The sequence below is a fragment of the Gymnoscopelus microlampas genome, assembly GCF_963454915.1.
Source record: "Gymnoscopelus microlampas genome assembly, chromosome: 15".
Taxonomy (NCBI): domain Eukaryota; kingdom Metazoa; phylum Chordata; class Actinopteri; order Myctophiformes; family Myctophidae; genus Gymnoscopelus; species Gymnoscopelus microlampas.
The window spans coordinates 45,824,465-45,846,654 of NC_139952.1; the positions used below are offsets into that span (position 1 = coordinate 45,824,465).

Here is a 22,190-nt window from a genome sequence, read left to right on the forward strand (position 1 = left end):
CTATTAGTTCTGATGATTCTGTGCCTGCACGCAAGCACGCACGCACGCACACACACACACACACACACACACACACACACACACACACACACACACACACACACACACACACACACACACACACACACACACACACACACACACACACACACACACACACACACACACACACACACACACACACACACACACACACACACACACATAAAAGTGTGTAAAAGTACAATATTTGCCTCTGAGATCAGTGGAGTAGAAGTAAAAGTATTGAAAATTGGAAATACTCCAGTAAAGCAAAAATACCTCAAAATTGTACTTAAGTAGTAAGTACAGTACTTAGTTACTTTCCACCTCTGGATGTAGAGGGGTAAAAAGAGCAGACTAAGTAAAAAGTGAAAGATGAGCTGTTTTATAGTTCTGATGATTCTGACCACATCCAGCCTGCATAGACAACACATGAACACACACACACACACACACACACACACACACACACACACACACACACACACACACACACACACACACACACACACACACACACACACACACACACACACACACACACACACACACACACACACACACACACACTCAAAAGTGTGTAAAAGTACAATATTTGCCTCTGAGATCAGTGGAGTAGAAGTAAAAGTATTGAAAATTGGAAATACTCCAGTAAAGCAAAAATACCTCAAAATTGTACTTAAGTAGTAAGTACAGTACTTAGTTACTTTCCACCTCTGGATGTAGAGGGGTAAAAAGAGCAGACTAAGTAAAAAGTGAAAGATGAGCTGTTTTATAGTTCTGATGATTCTGACCACATCCAGCCTGCATAGACAACACATGAACACACACACACACACACACACACACACACACACACACACACACACACACACACACACACACACACACACACACACACACACACACACACACACACACACACACACACACACACACACACACACAGTAGAAAAAAGGTTAAAACAGCACATTTTAACAACAAGGCCGTTCAAAGTGCTTAAAAGAATACAGGGAAGGTGGGCACTAGGGAAATCTGGGCACCATCTTTAGTAGGGGTTAAGTGTCTTGATCACCGACACTTCAACACATTGCTGAGAGCCAGTGGTAACTAAATACACTTATTCAAGTACTGTACTTTATTTTACTGTAGTATTTCCAATTTTCAGTACGTTTACTTCTATTCCACTACATCTCAAAGGCAAATATTGTACTTGTACTCCACTACAATTATTTAAAAACTTTATAGTTACTTTGTAGATTTTGATTATAATTAACATATATCAACTTCTTCAGTCCTATATACATTTTGGTCATTTGAAAATAGTAGATTTGAAAACTTGTGAAATGGTATATATTCTGCAAAATGAGTACTTTCTACTTTTGGTATTTTAAGTACATTTTGATGCCAGTACTTTTGTACTATTACTCAAGTACATTTTGAATTCCGGACGTTTACTTGTAACAGAGTATTTCTATATTGCAGTATTGATGCTTTTACTTAAGTAAAACATTTTAGTATTTCTTCCAGCACTGCTGAGAGCTAGAAATGTACCTCCAGAGTACTACTGTAGGTGGGCTCACTAACCATTCAGCTACTGTATGGCCGCCCCAAAATGCTTGGAAGTGGATCAACCTGCTAAAAAATTGATCCCAGCCTAGAAGGCTTCTAATTCATCCCGCTGTCATTGGCTAGATCAGGGGTCTTCAACAGGGGGTCCGGGACCCCTATAGGGGGTCCTCAGAGTTACTACAGGGGGCCACCAAACCTTTTTTTTTACATTAACCACTTGAACCCTAGCATCCCTATTCTGAGGAGAACTTTAGCCAAAAATAGCAGATCTACAAGCTCACATCGCCTCGCACTTGCGAGGCATTGAGAGCTTGTACTGTAGATCGGCTATTTTTGGCAAAGAGGTTTGGTATTAGAGGGGATCTTGTAAACTCTGTTACAAGTAAAAGTCCGGAATTCTAAATTTACTTGAGTAGAAGTACAAAAGTATTGGTATCAAAATATACTAAAAGTACAAAAGTAGAAAGTACTCATTATGCAGAATGTCCCATTTCACAAGTTTTCATATGTATAAAAATCTATTGAAAATAGTAGATCTACAAGCTCACAATGCGCCGCGTCGCGACGCATTGTGAGCTTGTAGATCGGCTATTTTCAAATGGCCGAAATGTATATAGGGCTGAAGTGGTTAATGTATGTTTTGTAATAATAATCACAATCTACAAAGTAACTAGTACCTAAAGTTTCAAATAATTGTAGTAGGAGATGTATACCTCAAAATTGTACAAATTGTGTAAGTACAGTACTTAAGTAAATGTACTTTCCACCACTGGGTGTAAAGGTCAAATTTACTATTGAGGGTTTAAGTGGTTAAATGTCTGAAAATACACGTTAACATGAATCCAGCACAACACTGATGATAGTGCTGTCATAGAGACACACAGGGACACAAAATCCATGCCCACAATTGAGACAATGCATCCATGCAAGGTCCGTTAGAACGATACTGCTGTCAATGCAATCTCTATGAGAGGATATGAGAGTTAACCTACTTTTAAAATGATCCTACATGAATGGAGACGATATAGAGTTGGATAAAAATATGTTTCCAAATACATAGAGTGCTTTTATCAACATATCTTATTGTTTTCTCAATAGTTGATGTGTTTCACATTTAATTTGCCACTTGAATGGGTTACCCATAATTTTAACACGGCAGAGGGGAGATTGCACACAGACAAATAGTCACATTTCAGTCAAATCACTGTCTTTACGAGCACCGACTGTAAATAGGGAAATTCTCATCCCAATCCCTCCTACTGACTTTATTCATGTCTATATTTTGAACATCTCATAGCAGGGCCGGAGTGGGACTCCAAATCTGGCCGGGAGATACACGCCCACCCAGGCCACCCTGCGCGCGCGCAGCGCGCGTCGTTTTTTTTGGGGGGCCCTTTTTTTGGGGGGCCGTATTTTTGGGGGGCCTTACAAAAGGGGGGCCTTTTTTGGGGGTTAAAGGTAGGGGGGAGGCCCGCAGCTGCACTGAGCTGCAAGCAACACTGACTGCATTGAATTGAAATTGACTGTGGTTGGCCTGGCCTGAGCTTAGGAGAGATTTTTTTTTGCTGCATCACTTAAGCGCCGCGCTGGCTGTGGAAGGCTGGCCTGACCTGATATTTTTTTTTGATTTTTTTTTTTTTCAGGCAGGCCACTAGAGGGCAGGCCACCGGGAATAGTCCCGGTCCTCCCGACGGCCAATCCGGGCCTGTCTCATAGGCTTATATTAGTTTTCTACCTACCGCAGAGCTCCGACGGTACATGAAAAACTAGATAAAGTGCTCCTCGGAGCACAGGTCTCCGCCAGGTCAGATACGTTATTGTGGCCTCCTGGTGGCGCTATAATAGGCCAATGTGAAAAGGGTGCCATTTATTCTTAGGTCGTTCACGGCAATCGGACACTGCATTCATGATTTGAAGCATTTTGTTCCAAAAATGTGTTTTGCTAAATTAGACCTGCTGGTGGCGCTATAACAGGCCAATGTGAAAAGGGTGGCATTTCTTCCTCGGCCTAGTGGGAATGTGTGTGTGAAATTTCACGGAAATCGCACGCTGCGTTCATGGTTTGAGGCAGTTTGAGTTGAGGCTGTTCAAAACGGACCAATCCTGCAAACTTTGGATGGCAACCTTAACCAATAAGGATGGAATATGGGAAATCGGACAGATCAGGGTTGATCACATGACTATAGAGATACTGTGTACCGATTTGCATGACGTTTGGTTAAAAACTGTAGGAATAATGTGAAAAAAATGGGTTTTGCACAAATCGGCCTCCTGGTGGCGCTATAACAGGCCCATGTGAAAAATTTGAGGCAGAGGTTCTGAATTGGCATCCAGGGAGTGTGTGTGCACAGTTTCGCAGCGACCGGGCCAACGGTGCCGGAGATTTGGTGGTAACACACGGACACACGGACACACGGACGGACACACGGACACACGGACGGACACACGGACGGACACACGGACGGAGGGTAAAACATACTCTCTCGCCATGCCTTACGGCCTGGCGGAGACAATTAGGTACATGAAAAATAGGACAGTAGGTTACTGTACTAGGAAGTAGGATAGAAAGATTTATAATAGTACAGTAGGATGTTATTAATCAGTCAATATTTTAAGCTACATGATATTATTGATCAGTATAAACTCACCTACGCAGGTAGAAGTCTCTATGGTTGAGGAGATACGAGAGAAGTGACAAAACCAGGAAGGAGCTGTTTTAGAGTTCTGATGATTCTGACCACATCCAGCCTGCATAGACAACACATGAACACACACACACACACACACACACACACACACACACACACACACACACACACACACACACACACACACACACACACACACACACACACACACACACACACACACACACACACACACACACACACACACACACAGTAGAAAAAAGGTTAAAACAGCACATTTTAACAACAAGGCCGTTCAAAGTGCTTAATAAAAGAATACAGGGAAGGTGGGCACTAGGGAATTCTGGGCACCATCTTTAGTAAGGGTTAAGTGTCTTGCTCAGTGACACTTAAGACACATTGCTGACAGCCAGTGGTAACTGAATACATTTACTCAAGTTGTATACTTTATTTTGCTGGAGTACTCAGAATTACTGCAGGGAGCCACCAAACCTTTCTGTGATAGAATGTTTTTTTTACATTAACCACTTGAACCCTAGCGTCCCTATTCTGAGGAGAACTTTAGCCAAAAATAGCAGATCTACAAGCTCACAACACCTCGCACTTGCGGCTATTTTTGGCAAAGAGGTTTTGGTGCAGAGGGGAAAAAAAGAGCAGACTAAGTAAAAAGTGAGCCTGTGTTATTAAAGAAAAACGGGCGATAATGGCCAAAACTCAATTCAACTCATTTCAGTTTTACTTCTTTTTTTAAATATAGAGACAGATATAAAGGAGGAGTGTATGACAAGGCCAAGGCAGGGAGAAGGTTCAGGGGTTCTGGGACACATCAGGGGGCAAGACACAGCAAATTCACTCCTCTATTTCTGAGTCAGTCAAGTCTGCCTCTGTGATAATCAGGTCTCTTTTTTTTTATAGACACTAGGAACATGTTGGTTCTCAGTACATACTTTCAAATTGGGGATATTTACAAGACTTATTTTCAAAATATTCGATTTGGGTGCAAAATCTTGCATTAAAAAGCCATTTAAGCATATGGAAGTATTGAATAAGTAAAATAACCTTTCCAATCAATTCCCCATACTTGAATTGTACAAAAAAAGTGTACTCAGAGGTCTCTACACAATAATGGCTCAAAAGTTGATAATATATTTGTTGTAACAATTTGCGTGTGATAATATAGGGGTCCACATATTCAATGCATGATAACTACCACTAAGCTACTAGTCTGCAATGGTTATCATGCACAATTGTGAGGTAGAATTTGCCGAAATGTACAGCAAGTAAAAAAAAAACTCATACCTATCTTTGCCATAATACTGTTTCTGACTGTATATTACTGTGTCTGTATAGTTACAACCACATGTTACCACTCAAATTAAAGCTTAGAATGGTGAGTTTTCTATAGCCATTAGGAACATGTTGGCTGCCACTGCCGACGGGACAGTGCTCGAGGTAGTCGAAGACCAGTAGTGGAAAAAGTAATCAATTTTTTTGCTTAAGTAAAAGTATTAATACTGCAATGTAGAAATAATCTGTTACAAGTAAAAGTCCGGAATTCAAAATGTACTTGAGTAAAAGTACAAAAGTATTGGCATCAAAATGTAGCAAAAGTAGAAAGTACTCATTATGCAGAATGTCCCATTTCACAAGTTCTCAAATAAATAAAATGTACAAAAATCATTTGAAAATAGCAGATCTACAAGCTTACAATGCGTCACTTGTAGATCTAATATTTTCAAATGGCTGAAATGTATATAGGGCTGAAGTGGTTAATGTATATTTGGAATAACTAGAAGCTCGCCCCCGCTACGCGGGGGCTCGCGTCTAGCCCGCGGCCACGCCCACGTAGCGCCCGCGGCCACTTGGCAGCTCATGTAAGTGGCGTAGCGTCCTGAGGGCCAGTGGGGCCGTGGCTCGGTCAGTGAAGACCCTGTAGTGCGGATGATATGTGGCATAGAGGGGCAGATTGTAAATCCCCAGAGGAAACATCTGTGGGCTACCATTGGTTCAGCGATGTGTGCGGTCGCCCTGCGGCCCCTCCTCCTCCACCAATGTGCAGTATTGAGAGCCCTGACGTCACAACAATTGGAGCGATGGGCACTGCACTCTGGTTGGTTAGGGTACACCTAGGGCCCAGGTAGAACCCAGTTAAAGCCTGCATGGGCAAACCCAGTTAGGACCCGCCTTGGTCCCACATAAACATGGCTAGTTGGGGCCCACCTAAGGGCCAGGTAGAAGCTACTTATAGCCTGCATGGGCATCGCAGTTGGGACTGAAGTGGATGCCGCTGACATTGCTGACATGGGGTCCATATGGTTTAGCCCACCTTGAAACCATATGGGAACTACGCTGGCATGCAGGCTGGAATGCAAACGCTGCATCATACCTGTAGTGTGTAGTTTGATGTTGTGTGTGTAGCAGATATACCTGCAGTGTGTAGATCAATGTCCATATGAAAGTCAATGCCCAGCAGTGTTTTTTTTTTCTCCAGCAGAGTTTCTAGTGTCTCTGTCTCTCTCTGGAAGAGGTTGCACATGAACTCTGCAGCCACACTGAGACGCTCCAACACAAACACTCTGACATTAGGCTGCTTCACACAACAAACATCAGCACCACGCTGCTGTTTGTCCAAAAGACACAATATCTCCTCTCCCACCGACGTCATGTGTTCATTTATCGACAGCCGTACAGACTCCTTTTGACACATTTTACCTCGTTTATCCAGCTCTCACTGACTCTCCACATCGGGCTGTTATAGCGCCACCATGAGGCTGATTAGAGAAATCTCCAGTGGAATTTCTTCCTCGGCATAGTGGGAATGTGGGTGCAAAGTTGCACAGAAAGTGCATGCTGTGTTGATAATGTGAGGCATTTTGGTCCAAACGGAGCAGTCCTGCAGACTTTGGAAGGCATTTTAGCCAATCAGGATGGAATATGAAAAATCTGAAAGGTTTTTTTTTTTAATGACTGTGGAGATACTGTGTACCGATTTGCGTGATGTTTGGGCAAAATATGTAGGAGTACTGTGAGAAAAGGTGTTTAGCAAAAAGCGGCCTCCTGGTGGCACTGTAACAGGGCCATGTGAAAGAAATAGGGCAGAGGTTCTGAATTGGCATCCAGGGAGTGTGTGTGCACAGTTTCGCTGCGATCAAGTCAACGATGTGAGAGATTAGCTATCACAGACGGACGGACAGGTCTTGCGCCATGCCTTTCGGCCTGGCGGAGACAATAAAAAAACGAAAGTAAAGGAAATTACCATTTCTGCAACAAAAGTAGTCAACAAACTATACTATAAAAACATTGGCCACATTGTCAAATAATCTAAGAAAGAGGCAATCATGTAGAAAATAGCCGATCTACAAGCTTACAAAGCCTCTCAACGTGAGGCGTTTCGAGCTTGTAGATCTGCTATTTTCACAATATTTACTTGTGGAATGGAGTCAAACAAAATGGGGGGGGGGTGGCCAGATCAATTACGTTTATTTGGGGGGGGGGGGGCGGCCTGAAAGGGTTGATAAGCACTGCTCTAATTGGAGCGAAATTATCTGAAATTACTACATGACCATAATGCAGCCTAACATGCGTTGCACGGGGCGGTCCTGCCATTACCTTAGTTACTGTAGTTGCTGTGGAGCTACATAGTTCTCCAGAAGACACACACAAACATACACCATCTACAATGGACTAACTGAGCAGCAATATTGACATTCACCACACGAACGTGCATTGTTGACAAAGTGATTGCACAGCCGCTGCAGGCATGACAACCACGTTAGCGTTAGCTACATGCCACTATCACAGCTCCCTGTCCGTCGTTGCTTCGACTGAATGTGATGGCTACAGCAAGCTCTCTGCGATGCCATTGTCTGGAGACTGCTCCTGGCATGACACGACCAATGAGAGTGAGCGCTGTCGTTGTTGCTAAGATACGGTGGCGTCACTGCCCCATAGCTTGTAGATCTCTCACACATGATTGGCGTAGGCTGCGTTGCCAGGTCTGACTGTTTGTATAAGCGATTTTGGGCTTATTTGGGTGCACTTTTGGGCTCGTTTCCATAGACCACGGCAGCGCTTATTTCTTTCCCGTGACCGATGTGGCAAAAAATGGTGCAAAACGAACCATCCGGAAGTAAAGTGCGAGATGAAATATATAGCACTTTTTGATTATTAGAGAAGGAGACAGATGTGAAGGTGGAAAATGGAATGTAGGAGATTATATAGTTTTTCATGAGCGATTTTTGTAGCAAGTTGTGAGTGAATTGGGCCACTCCTGTGGGCGGGGGGCTGATTAGAACCATTGGGGTTTGGGAAGGAGACGCTCTCTGTTTGAGTGGAAAGATACTCAAAGTATAATTTTTTTTTACAAATTGCAAATGATATATTTATAAATAGCTTATATTTGTACAAATCATAGCACATGTATTTAAATGCCAACGTAAAAGTTACAAGTAAGTTTACAGATAGGAAAATACATTTGTAAAAATGTTCTTAAAAAAGTGTGACGTTTGTCTCAAAATGATGTAACAGGAGAAAAGGAATGTATGCGTGTGTTGGTCTACTTACAAATGCAAACTCAACAATTGACACGCAGAATTGATTATTTACAAATTATATTTTATGAGATATTTACACACATTTACAAAAGTCACAAATAAATAATTTGTGTTTGCAGATTGCAAAACACATTTTGTGAATAATGGAATATTTGTGCATCATGGTATTGGATTCAAAAATAATTTTGACACAAATCTCTCCCATTACACTAATGGTGGCTCATATGATAGTAGGACAGTAGGTTACTACTAGGAAGTAGGATATAAAGATTTATAATAGTAAAGTAGGATGTTATTAATCAGTACATATTTTAAGCTTCATACATGATATTATTGATCAGTATAAACTCACCTACTCAAGTAGAAGTCTCTAGTTGAGGAGAGAAGAGAGAAATGACTCAACCAAGAATGAGCCGATTCTGACCGCACTCAGCCTGCACACACACACACACACACACACACACACACACACACAGTATTTTTAAAAGCATGTATTGTAAAAAACTTTTGGTAAACTGGCAGAAGGAGACTCGCTCACTGCATATTAGTTAAGGATGTTTTCTTTATCTTATGATATTCATCTTGTGCTCGGTGCTCAAAAGTGAATTAAAAAGCAAACGTTTCAGTCCTCCTAGGACCTTCGTCAGTGCTATGACACTGACGGACAGATGGCATCTGTCTAAGGAGTTTTCCTTAACTTCTATGCAGTGAGCGAGTCTCCTTCTGCCCGTTTACCTTTATGTTTTTGAGACCACCGCACCTGCAGTCAACCTTGACCAAAGGACAAAGAAAGGCACAACAGTTTTATCTGTTCTGTAAAAAACTTTTGACATGAGATCTACAAAAAGAGGCACTAGCCTATGTAACTTCTTTTTAATGAATAAAATGTATTTTTGTCCAATCTGTATAGTAGAGTAAGCTGCTCTTCTATTGAGACATTTAGATCATGTCAAAGATCATGTCTAACCTATAGACAAAGGATCTGATATGAATTTTGACAAGATGTGTTAGTATAGGAAATCAAAGGTTGTTTGTGTGGAGACCAAGCAAGTCGACTTGTCTCTGCGCCATTTTGTTTTGACAGGCCTAAGTTCGCCGCTGTGCATATCGGCATCATCTTGTTTTGACAAGGTGAAGTCAACGGTTGTGCGTGTGGGTGCAAAGTATATGAAACTGCAGATAACAGCGTCTTCATTGTGACCACTTCCTCTGCTTTCAAGAGAGCACTAGTTATGGAGACAGAATGCGCTGCAAGCCACTAGTTTTTTTAGAATGCGCTGGCTGCAAAAAACAGTCGGCCGCACACAACCTGAGATCATCAGCGGCCAGCCATACTTTTGTATGGCCTTGCCCTTAATCAGAAATACCTGATGAATGTCAGTTAGAAACATTGTAATCGCAATAAAATACTTTTTTTCTGTAAAGTGAAGCCATTGTGTGCGATCACCATTCTTTCCTGTCTCATGGCTGCCTGCTCCTACGCACCTGTCCAAGTAGCTGTGCAAAAGGACCTTTTTTTTTTACTACATTTCAAGTCATACAATTTGACTATTGGCTGATGATGAAACCATAACTGGCATAAGGACTTTGCAGATTACAGGGAGAGAGTTTGAATGACATAAATCTGTTCACAATAACACACGGTATCAGAGCGGGTACATCATGCATCCTGTGCACGTTACAAAGCATCACATAATATTCATCCGACCGATACATTCCCTGTGGGTGCTCAGCTTTCTCCTTGGGTGCTTGGGCTCCCCGGCACCCACAGGATTGAAGCCAATGTCTGCATGGTCTCTGCACAAACATACACTGAACAGAGAGAATGTTCTGTTTTCTATATAAACTGTATGCATGCAGAATGAGCATGTAAGGTATTGTGTCATATCAATAGATGCTACTTCTAACCTAGTGAAAAAATATGTGTAATCACTGTAATCAAAACGCCCTTCATGACAGTTACTCTATTTTTTAAAATGTATTTTTTAGAACAGATGGCCTCAGTTTAAAGTTAGCTCTATCCTAATCTAAGCTGAATAAAAAGGTCACAGCTGACGGCCCTGGATCTGAGAATTTGTACCAAATAGATTTTCTTTATCACCAAAGTACATTAAGAACTGGAATATAATTAATGTGATCTGAGAGCAGCTTTGTCAGTGATGTGTCACTCATGTGTGACTCCTGTTATTTCCTCATGAGAAAATAACAATCAGTCTTTTGAGGCACTGGGGTTCACACTGGTCCCGAGGAAGACTAAGCTAGTAACTCCCATCATGATTACTGACATGGACTATGCAGATGACATTACCCGAGTCTCAGACACAGCAGAGAATGTAAGGGAACTACTACTGGCAGTAGAAATGGAGTGCAGGAAGATCTGCCTCAAGCTCTATGCCAAGAAAACTAAAGTATCTGTATTTAACACAGAGGACATCATTGCCACTGCTGACGGGACAGTGCTCGAGGTAGTCGAGGACCAGTGGTGGAAACAGTAATCACATTTTTTACTTAAGTAAAAGTATCAATACTGCAATGTAGAAATACTCTGTTACAAGTAAAAGTCCGGAATTCAAAATGTATTTGAGTACAAAAGTATTGGCATCAAAATTTACCAAAAGTACTCATTATGCAGAATGTCCCATTTCACAAGTTTTCAAATTTATAAAATGTATTAAAAAATCATTTTAAAATAACAGATCTACAAGCTCACAATGCGTCGAATCACGACACATTGTGAGTTTGTAGATCTGCTATTTTCAAATGGCCAAAGTGTATATAGCGCTGAAGTGGTTAATGTATATTTGTAATAATACTCAAAGTATAAATTATTTTCACAAATTGCAAATTATCTATCTAACTATATAAATGGCGAGCAACTTCCGCACCCTGGGTGCGACACCCCACAGCTCTGTTATCGAATAAACAACGCACCGCCAGACCACATGTCGCCAACTGACTCGCCACGGCGGCCGCGCTGAATTTACGCCTCGCGTAGGGGACATCTCACTGTTCACTACACCTTTTCCACCGCGCAACATAATTAATTCTACTCACCAAATGTCGGACAAAACGGAAGGGGAGGCAGCTTCGTACCGTTTACCGTGCGCACGACCTCATCACCACAACAGCAGGCAGCCGCTGCGGGGGTTTTTTCCTTTTTTTCCAAACTTTTTTTTTGGTCACCATTTTCTCCAGGCACCATTTCTGGTGTAACGTCGGGTGTTTCTTTTCACCAGCCAATCACCTTTCACGTTGCCACGTCCGTTGCCACGTCGCGCTGACGTACGCTAAACAAGCGCTGCCGTGCGCACAATGCAAACGAGCCCAAAGGAGCGCAAAAATAAGCCGACCATTGCTTAGACACAAAGTCAGACCTGGCAACGCAGCCTACGCCAATCATGTGTGAGAGATCTACAAGCTATGGGCCAGAGACGCCACCGTATCTTAGCAACAACTACAGCGCTCACTCTCATTGGTCGTGTCACGCTAAGAGCAGTCTCCAGACAATGGCATCGCAGACAGCTTGCTGTTACTGCTGCAGCCATCACAGGCAGTTGCAGCACGACGGACAGGGCGCTGTGATAGCTGCCATGTCGCTAACGCTAACCTGGTTGTCATGCCTGCAGCGGCTGTGCAATCACTTTGTCAACAATGCACGTTCGTGTGGTGAATGTCTATATTGCTGCTCAGTTCGTCCATTGTAGATGGTGTATGTTTGTGTGTGTCTTCTGGAGAACTATGTAGCTCCACAGCAACTACAGTAACTAACGTAATGGCAGGACCGCCCCGTGCAACGCATGTTAGGCTCATTATGGTCATGTAGTAATTTCAGATAATTTCGCTCCGATTACAGCAGTGTTTATCAACCCTTTCACGCCGCCCCCCCCCCCCCCCCCCCCCCCCCCCCCAATACACGTACTTGATCTGGGACCCCCCCATTCTGTTTGACTCCGTTCCACAAGTAAATATTGTGAAAATAGCCGATCTACAAGCTCGAAACGCCTCACGTTGAGAGGCTTTGTAAGCTTGGAGATCGGCTATTTTCTACATGATTGCCTCTTTCTTACATTCTTTGCCAATGTGGCCCATGTTTTCATAGCATCGTTTATTGACTACTTCTGTTGCAGAAATGGCCATTTCCTTTACTTTCGGTTTTTTATTGTCTCCGCCAGGCCGAAAGGCATGGCGCAAGACTATGTTTCACCCCCTGTCCGTCCGTCTGTGATAGCTAATCTCTCACATCGTTGACTTGATCGCAGCAAAATAACAGCCCCATGTGGAGAGTCAGTGAGAGCTGGATAAACGACGTAAAATGTGACGTCGGTGGGAGAGGAGATATTGTGTCTTTTGGACAAACAGCAGCGTGGTGCTGATGTTTGTTGTGTGAAGCAGCTTAATGTCAGAGTGTTTGTGTTGGAGCGCCTCAGTGCGGCTGCAGAGTTCATGTGCAACCTCTTCCAGAGAGACACAGAGACACTAGAAACTCTGCTGGGGAAAAAAAACACTGCTGGGCATTGACTTTCCTATGGACATTGATCTACACACTGCAGGTATATCTGCTACACACACAACATCAAACTACACACTGCAGGTATGATGCAGCGTTTGCATTACAGCCAGCATGCCAGCGTAGTTCCCATATGGTTTCAAGGTGGGCTAAACCATATGGACCCCATGTCAGCAATGTCAGCGGCATCCACTTCAGTCCCAACTGCGATGCCCATGCAGGCTATAAGTAGCTTCTACCTGGCCCTTAGGTGGGCCCCAACTAGCCATGTTTATGTAGGACCAAGGCGGGTCCTAACTGGGTTTGCCCATGCAGGCTTTAACTGGGTTCTACCTGGGCCCTAGGTGTACCCTAACCAACCACAGTGCAGTGCCCATCGCTCCAATTGTTGTGACGTCAGGGCTCTCAATACTGCACATTGGTGGAGGAGGAGGGGCCGCAGGGCGACCGCACACATCGCTGAACCAATGGTAGCCCACGGATGTTTCCTCTGTGGATTTACAATCTGCCCCTCTATGCCACACATCATCCGCACTACAGGGTCTTCACTGACCGAGCCACGGCCCCACTGACCCTCATGACGCTACGCCACTTAAACGTGCGGCAGCATGCGCTGGGTTGCCAGGTTTGCACAGCCTGCGCCAGAAACAAGCAACCACCTTCATGAAAAAAAAAAAAGAAAAAGAAATGCTCCGCAATGTTCCAGGGGTGTCCCCGCGCGTCCCAACACTCCACAGGGGGTCAGTGGACCATCAGGGGGTCCGCGGACCCCCTGTGGACCCCCTGAAACATAACAAATATTATTTCTTCAAATTTTTTCCTTTTCAAAAAACCTTTTCCACAGTTTCACTCCGGCGATTTGGGTCCCCCAATATACACACGGCCACGCTGGGCCCCGTGCGCGGCTGGGGTTGAGGGGGGCGTAGCCCCCCGAAACTCTAGTATATTTATAAATAGCTTATATTTGTACAAATCATAGCATATGTATTTAAATGCCAACTTACAAGTTACAAGTAAGTTTGCAGATAGGAAAATACATTTGTAAAAATGTTCTTAAAAAAGGGTGACGTTTGTCTCAAAATGATGTAACAGGAAAAAGGAATGAATGCGTGTGTTGGTCTACTCACAAATGCAGACTCAACAATTGACATGCAGAATTGATTATTTACACATAATATTGTTTGTGCACACACAAGTACCGTATAATACATTTTTGTAAAAATTATAAATTCATATACACGTAATAGTACAGTAGGATGTTATCAATCAGTACATATTTTAAGCTTCATACTTGATATTATTGATCAGTATAAACTCACCTACTCAAGTAGAAGTCTCTAGTTGAGGAGAGATGAGAGAAATGACTCAACCAGGAAGGAGCGACAACCAAGAAGGAGCCGATTATGACCACACTAAGCCTGTACACACCCCCGCACGCACACACACACAGACAGACAGTAGACAAAAGGTTAAAACAGCACATTTCAACAACAAGGAATTACCCGATTATAGATTTTTATTTTTTATAGATTTTTATCATTTTTAACACTTGAGTTGCCAGAGGTTTATTAAAAAAATGTACGTTGAGTGCCTGGATTTTTAACCATTTTTGAACCTTTTTCAAGTAGTCACAAAATATTTTCAGTGATCACCGTCCTCACGGTGATCCCCTCATTACACAGATAGAGGTCTCGTACAATCGGGGGGGGGGGGGAATTAAAAACATTCGGTAATCCGTTCCATAGTTACAGCCAGTTGAAAATAGTCAAATTAACATTGTAAAAAAAAAAAGTACACAGGAGCAGAGATACAGGCTTTTGAAGTCATAAGTTAACCAGGAAGTGGATTCAAGTCTAAATCTTCGAAAAATGATATCTCCTGTTGCTATGGAGGATATGAACGTATACGGTTTTGGCACTCCATGGTTGTATTGCCAAAACCGTATATATACGGTTTTGGCACCCAATGTGTTAACATACATTAACCACTTCAGCCCTACATCAATTTTGACCATTTCAAAATAGCAGATCTACAAGCTCACAATGTATCGAGATGCGACACATTGCGAGCCTGTAGATCTGCTGTAATACATTTGAAAACTTGTGAAATGGGACACATTCTTCATGAGTACTTTCTACTTTTGGTACTTTAAGTACATTTTGAATTTCGAATGTTTACTTGTAACATAGTATTTCTATATTGCAGTATTGATGCTTTTACTTAAGTAAAAAATGTGAGTACTTCTTCCACCACTGCTGAGTACTAGAAATGTACCTGGGACCTCAAGGACCTCCAGAGTTCTAGGTGGGCTCACTAACCATTCAGCTATGGCCGCCCTAAAATGCTTGGAAGTGGATCAACCTGCAAACAAATTGATCCCAGCTTAGAAGGCTTCTAATCCCATATCCCGGTGTGACATTCATTCCACTGTCATTGGCTAGATCAGGGGTCTTCAACAGGGGGTCCGGGACCCCTATAGGGGGTCCTCAGAATTACTACAGAGGGGCCACTTGAACCTTAGCATCCCTAAGGAGAACTTTAGCCAAAAAAATGTCAAACACACAAATCCAGCGACCTCTGAACCCTAGGACCCACATAAACCTACTCGACCGGCATGGAAAAGGTGTCTTTCACTATAGTACGCCTAAATGTGCTGGTATTCATCCACGTGGCTCACCCATCTGAACACTTAACATGGGTGGGCTCTGATCCGGAAAATGTTGGTAACCACTAGTCTTAATATTCACACAATTGAAATGACAAAGTCTTGATTTCCAAAGCCTCAATTCTGCAGATCTGCATGGAGCAAAGGCAGATCTACGGCCCAGATAGTTTCAAGACCCTGTACAGATGTGATATTATATCATAGCCAACCTGGAAGGCCATTGTGGTACAGGAGAGGAGAGAGGTATGTTTTCCAGTGCCGTTCACACTGAGCAGCACTATAACTACTGTATAAAGATAACTATAACTATATCGTTCACCATTGTATAATTTTTTATAGTCAGTGTTACCTCTGCCATCCACTTGAATTAGAACGTTTGTTAAAACTATATTTATATAGTTATAGTTATAGTGCTCAGTGTACTGTTAATGGCCTTAGGCGGTGTAAAATGGACTAAATATATAGTATATTAGAGAGACACATTTAAAACAAAGTCTCTATTGCAGTTTAAACTCTTTTTAAACAATAATTGTTTAAATGTTGTGCATTTAAATTATTTAAATGCACAACATTTAAACATTCTTCATGTTTGCGCCGGTCTGCACCTTTGGTTCAGGAGAGTCATCACATTGTGAAAGCAACTTGCACTAAACTAATGGTGCCTTATAGGATAGTAGGACAGTAGGTTACTGTACTAGGAAGTAGGATAGAAATATTAATAATAGTACAGTAGGATGTTATTAATCAGTACATATTTTAAGCTTCATACATGATATTATTGATCAGTATAAACTCACCTACTTAAGTAGAAGTCTTTTATATTTCTGATGATTCTGACCACACCCAGCCTGCATACGCGCGCGCGCGCACACACACACACACACACACACACACACACACACACACACACACACACACACACACACACACACACACACACACACACACACACACACACACACACACACACACACACACACACACACACACACACACACACACACACACACACACACACACACACACAGGGGGGGGGGGGGATATTCAGCAATACTGTTAAACACACCACCAACCAGGTTGGGTCACGTGATGAGGACTGTACACAGAATGTTCATCATAGAACATGTTCAAACAGACAAGATAAAAACAGATAAGATATATGTAATTATGGCCTGGTTTCTACCATAAGGAGAGGAATGTACGTGGTTGGCAGATTGTGACTATGAACTCAACTCACATAACTTTGCAGAGTCTTAAAACACCCAGAGGCAGAGCGTGAGAGAAGTTGTGTAAACAACAATGCAATAGAGAGGAATCGGTTAACCCGATTAATGAATGAATTCATGCTGAAATGTATAATGTGATGAAAGTAACGTTAGGTGACCACTTTTCAGAAGTGGGTCGATCAAGGCATTAAATGCCAGGGCCAACTTTTTGTCCCAGTCCAGTCCTGGGTACAGTACAGTCATGAACAACAATTATATAATAAAAACAGTTTTCAGTTTGCAAAAACAAGGCACGATGGTACAGATTTATACAAACGAATGCTAAAAGGATTTATAAAGCCCTCAGGGCTTGTTTCCAATAAGGTCCTGTGTATTCAATTCATCGAGTCATTTAAAGACATACAATAATACAATATAAAAATCCCTGTGTATTTTTTAGTCTGCTAGAGCAGCCATTCCCAAATGGTGGGTGCATGGCAGACACACATTGACAAACATGTCAGAAAAAATGCCAGAGTATATACGTATAGACTAGACTCTAGAGCCTACAAGGCTACAGAGAGACAACATAACTTGTTTGGTGAGGATAGATTACAATAGGCTACAAATGAATGAAGCTGCCATCCCACACACAGTCAGCTGCTCAACCCCTAGCCAGATATGCTCCACAAATAAACACAAAAACATAAGTAACCTCTAGTCTCATCTCCCCTCTCTCTCTACCTCTGTGATCGTTGGCTAGGTGACCATAGTCAGCAGCACACGCTCGTAGCGCCCATTCATGCACGCACACATGTATTAAGCAATACAGGCAATGTGTGTGTGTGTGTGTGTGTGTGTGTGTGTGTGCGTGTGTGTGTGTGTGTGTGTGTGTGTGTGCGTGTGTGTGTGAGAGAGAGAGACTGTGACTGAGTGTGAGTGAGTGAGTGAGTGTGAGAGAGTGAGAGAGTGAGTGAGAATTAACAGACGTAAAAGAACACCTTTGTGACTCTCACTCCCTCGACCAAAACTTGTTCAATGAAAAGCAAATAAATATTAAATACTGTTCACGCTAACTCAGAGGGTACAAATGGAACCGTAAGGGTCCATTGGATTTCATGGAAAATAGCCGACAGACTGCAACAAGAGGCATTTGATCCCCATCTGAAAAGATTTTGTTCTTCAAGGAAGCCCCCCCCCCACTTTGAAAAATATATATATATTCAAAGATTTTCACAAATTTTCACAATTTAAAAAAAATAATAGCCAAAGAAATCTAAAATGACACAGATGCGCTTCTGGACTTAATGGATTAAGCAATTGAGAGGGTTTGCTTTACCTTGATTATTGGCAGCACGCCAGTGGTGAGGTCAGGAAGGAGGCGGAGCAGAGTTCATCAAGCATCACGTGAAGCACACCCTCCTGTGTAACATTGCGATTATAACAGTTATCATAAAAATAAAACGTATCAAAATTCATATTGCGGGACATTTCTCTTTAAAAATAACTATAAATAGGCTATGTTGCTTTTGGAGTAGAGGTGGAATAGAGCAGTGGTTCAGGACCCCCAGGGTGGTCTCCAAATGATTTTGGGGGGTCCCCAGATGATTTTCAATATCGTTTTCTTCAACAGTACACAAACCAACAGTTACAGTATAAGTGTGTATAGGGTATCTGCACAATTGAAGGACCTTTAAATACCTTTTTAATACGTCTAAAATTTAAATAAATGAGACGAGACCATTACTGCATCAAAAGCGATCAACAAACTATAAAAATGGTCAGATATTAGCCAAATATCAAATGTCAAATATTAAGACAGAGGCAAACATTTTGAAAATAGCCGATCTACAAACTCACAATGCCTTGTAGATCGCTTGTAGATGTAGATTTTCACATCGCATCTAAAGGGGCCGCAGTGGCTCAGGGGTAGAGTTAGTGTCGAAGTGTCCTTGGGCAAGACACTAAACCCTACACATTGCCCCCAACGAGTCGGTAGGCGCTAGCTTGCCACCATTGGTGTGAGAATGTGGTGACCTGTTCACCGCCAGCCAAGTCATACTAAATGTAATGTCTCAACTCCTACACCTACAGGGTGGGGCTGGAAAGTTTGAGAACCACTGGATTAGAGGCAGAATATCAAGGCACATTAATCATGTAAAAAATGTATTAGAACAGTTACTGCCAAACTGGTGGTCGCATAGATACAGTATACACGTCAGCTTGCCTACGCCACCTTCCCACACTTACGTTTGTGAGTGTCATTTCTGGATGTTAAGTCTTCAAAATATGCTTCAGAGTGAAGCTGGAACATTTGCACCCACAACCTTAGGATCATGTAGACATTTGTCCCAACAAAGTACTACTACTACGGTATGGTGCCTGCACCTTCCCCTTTCCTTCTGCTCCAAGCAACAAACTACAATACAAACAAAATATGAAGTTAGATTTTTTTTTTTTTTTAATGGTTGTGAAAATCTTTTACAAATTCTTAATACTTTTGAAAGTGTTACACAAATCTTTTAAACCCTCAATACATAGGAAAACGTGACCTTTGGCTCTGTACTTGGTCCACTCCTTTTTCTCTCTACACCACTTTGCCAAAAATAGCAGATCTACAAGCTGACGTGTCAACACTTTGTCAGCTTGTAGATCTTCTATTTTCTGCTAAACGTTCCCCCCAGAATACAGATGCTAGGGTTCAAGTGGTTAATGTAAAAAAAGGACCCCCTAGGGGTCCCAGACCCCCTGTTGAAGACCCATGATGTAGTAGACAATTTATGAAAAACAGAGGAATACAGAGGGTGAGTGTATAGCCTTTGTTTTATTCATAAAAATAAAAGACATACATTTATTGCATAGGATGTGAAACTTGCAACTAATACTTTGATCACTGCTGCTCTCTTTGATCAATCTATTGTCTCGGACCGCTGACAATGACATTCCTCTCCATAAACTGTCTAGAGTATTCATTCATTCATCAATCCACTTATTAGAACATAAAGCAGATTCATGTTTTGTCGATTCAAAATCATTCTTTTGATTTCTGTGAGGCTAAGCGCCGACTTTTGGTTCCCATCTCCCGGACAGTGTAGTTAACATCCCATAGCCAGAGGAGATGTTGGGCTGTAGTATCCAATAACTAAATAGGTTTAAATTCTTACATCACTAATTCTGACAAAAAAGGTAGATCCTCTTGATCTACCCTCGTCTCAAGCACCTTTGCAGAGCCTCCTCTCCTCTCTTTCAGCTCCTTGAGAAGCAAATTACAACGCGGGACGTGGTAAATTTGCTGTAATTTCGTTGTAATATGTAAAAGTTTAATTACGCTTCATTTTAACACTTTCTTCTTTTTTTTTTTACTTTACTTGAAAATTCTGGGGCTGTGAGATATGGACATACCTCAATATTTATGCCAAATATCTCAATAGCAAATATACTATATGACATTTTAAATTCCACAAACATATCGTGTTGTGTTTATAGCAAACTAAAGACAGTTGCTTCCCCCACTCACTTGCCCATCGGGCAACCTGAAAGCTAACTGCACTTGCCCGAACGTTTTCTTTACTTGCCACGGGCACTCGGGCAACCGTTAAGTGTCAACCCCTGGATGACTAAACTGTGGCTGGTGAAAGTAAATGCCACAAAGCACCAGAGGATTTCTATAATAAGGGACAATGTTACCCAGAACATTACTGCGGCTGCTGCTGTCTTTGCATTTCAAGCCAGGCTTCTGCAGGTGGATTGGTGGTGTAGGCGCCTCCAGGAATCACATACTGTCCTGTCCCTTGCTGAGGGGGGGTCTCGACTGGGTTCAATCCTCCAGTAGAGCCAACACTGTAGTTTACATACTGTGAGAACACAGGGTGCTGCTCTGGATCTCGGTGAATACCTGCAGGTCCAGTTCCGTACGGATACCCATGTGTGAAGTAAGGGTTCTGGGTCCCAGTTCCGGATGGATACCCATGTGTGAAGTAAGGGTTCTGGGTCCCAGTTCCGGATGGATACCCATGTGTGAAATACGGGTTCTGGGTGAGTTGACTGTAAGGATAAACTGGGGTCCCATAGTAGCCTGCAGCTGGCAGGGAGACACTGGGGTTTATGGAACTGGCCCCGATATTAAAAGGAGAGACTGTGGTGTTATAGATACCGGCCTGAGATGCTAGAGCAGGGTTTGTATTAACGGCGCTGGGTTCACCCACACTGAAGTTCTGATTACAGTCCGGCTGTGGGCTGGAGGCAACAGGAAGGTCTTCCCCCGCAGCAGGGTGGGCTGCTCTGTAGTAGCTTTCCGGAGGCTGGTCATAATCGATGGCGTCGGCGGCTTGGCTTTCCGACGTGAACTGCCGGTCGGCGTAGTTCGTGACGATGTTGTCGACAGGCTTCGGGGCCGTTTGCGTCCTGGGCTCAGTGAACCAAGGCGTGGCTGATGGCTCAGTAGACGCAGCCGAGACAGGACTTAATGGAGGAGATTCAAGGTTGAAGTTGGAGGACGCTAATATTTTAAGTGAGTTCAAGACCAGCTCCAATTTTCGCCCATCGGGAGACTTTGAAATTCTTCTCCGTTTGTTGCCCGTCTCTCCATCTTCATCTTCATCTTCATTTGAGGACACATCATCCAAACCATGTTTCACTGCCTTTCTCATTTCTGGGGGGGTGGGAAAACAGACAAATATGATCAGATACATACAGTATCAGACTGTCACACACCAGGAGACACAAGCACGTCAAACATTACTTCCATATAGATACGACTGCAGAGGATGTTTAAATTGTCTGTAACACATTTCTGCAACTTAATAAAAAGCCCTCCGGGAGTCAATTCCATTTAAAGTAACTTTAAGCTTTTCTATGATAGTAAAACATCAGGGTTATCAGTAAAACATAACAAGTTGTGTTCCAGTAAGCGTCAGCATTTACCAGTATGTCCAGATAAACAGCTGTGGGTGTGGTCTTCCTGTTTCACCTCCTGTTTAATGGTGACTGGAAACAACAGAGAGAGAATTAGACATGGT

General features: G+C 42.6%; 1 protein-coding gene and 1 long non-coding RNA gene across 4 annotated transcripts in view; both read right to left on the reverse strand.

The window, feature by feature from the left end:
* Window positions 1-785: 785 nt before the first annotated feature.
* On the reverse strand, window positions 786-14,744 carry LOC311062259. Of its 3 annotated transcripts, none has more exons than XR_014602478.1 (3): window positions 14,622-14,744; window positions 9,152-9,229; window positions 786-825 (listed from the first exon to the last, which is right to left on the reverse strand). It is a non-coding gene; the product is annotated as an uncharacterized lncRNA (long non-coding RNA). The 3 variants fall into 3 exon arrangements; XR_014602479.1 differs by lacking the exon at window positions 786-825 and adding an exon at window positions 4,243-4,342; XR_014602480.1 differs by lacking the exon at window positions 786-825 and adding an exon at window positions 4,243-4,342 and having other exon boundaries at window positions 9,148-9,229.
* A 5,800-nt stretch (window positions 14,745-20,544) lies between these two features.
* LOC311062144 (uncharacterized protein) overlaps window positions 20,545-22,190 on the reverse strand; it is a 52,724-nt gene continuing 51,078 nt past the window's right edge. The window contains exons 65-66 of the mRNA XM_084080975.1: window positions 22,096-22,158; window positions 20,545-21,823 (exon numbers count right to left, since the gene is read on the reverse strand). Of these exons, the coding sequence (XP_083937101.1) occupies window positions 20,868-21,823; window positions 22,096-22,158 (1,019 nt within the window). The 3' untranslated portion in view covers window positions 20,545-20,867. The remainder of the gene's footprint in view (window positions 21,824-22,095; window positions 22,159-22,190) is intronic.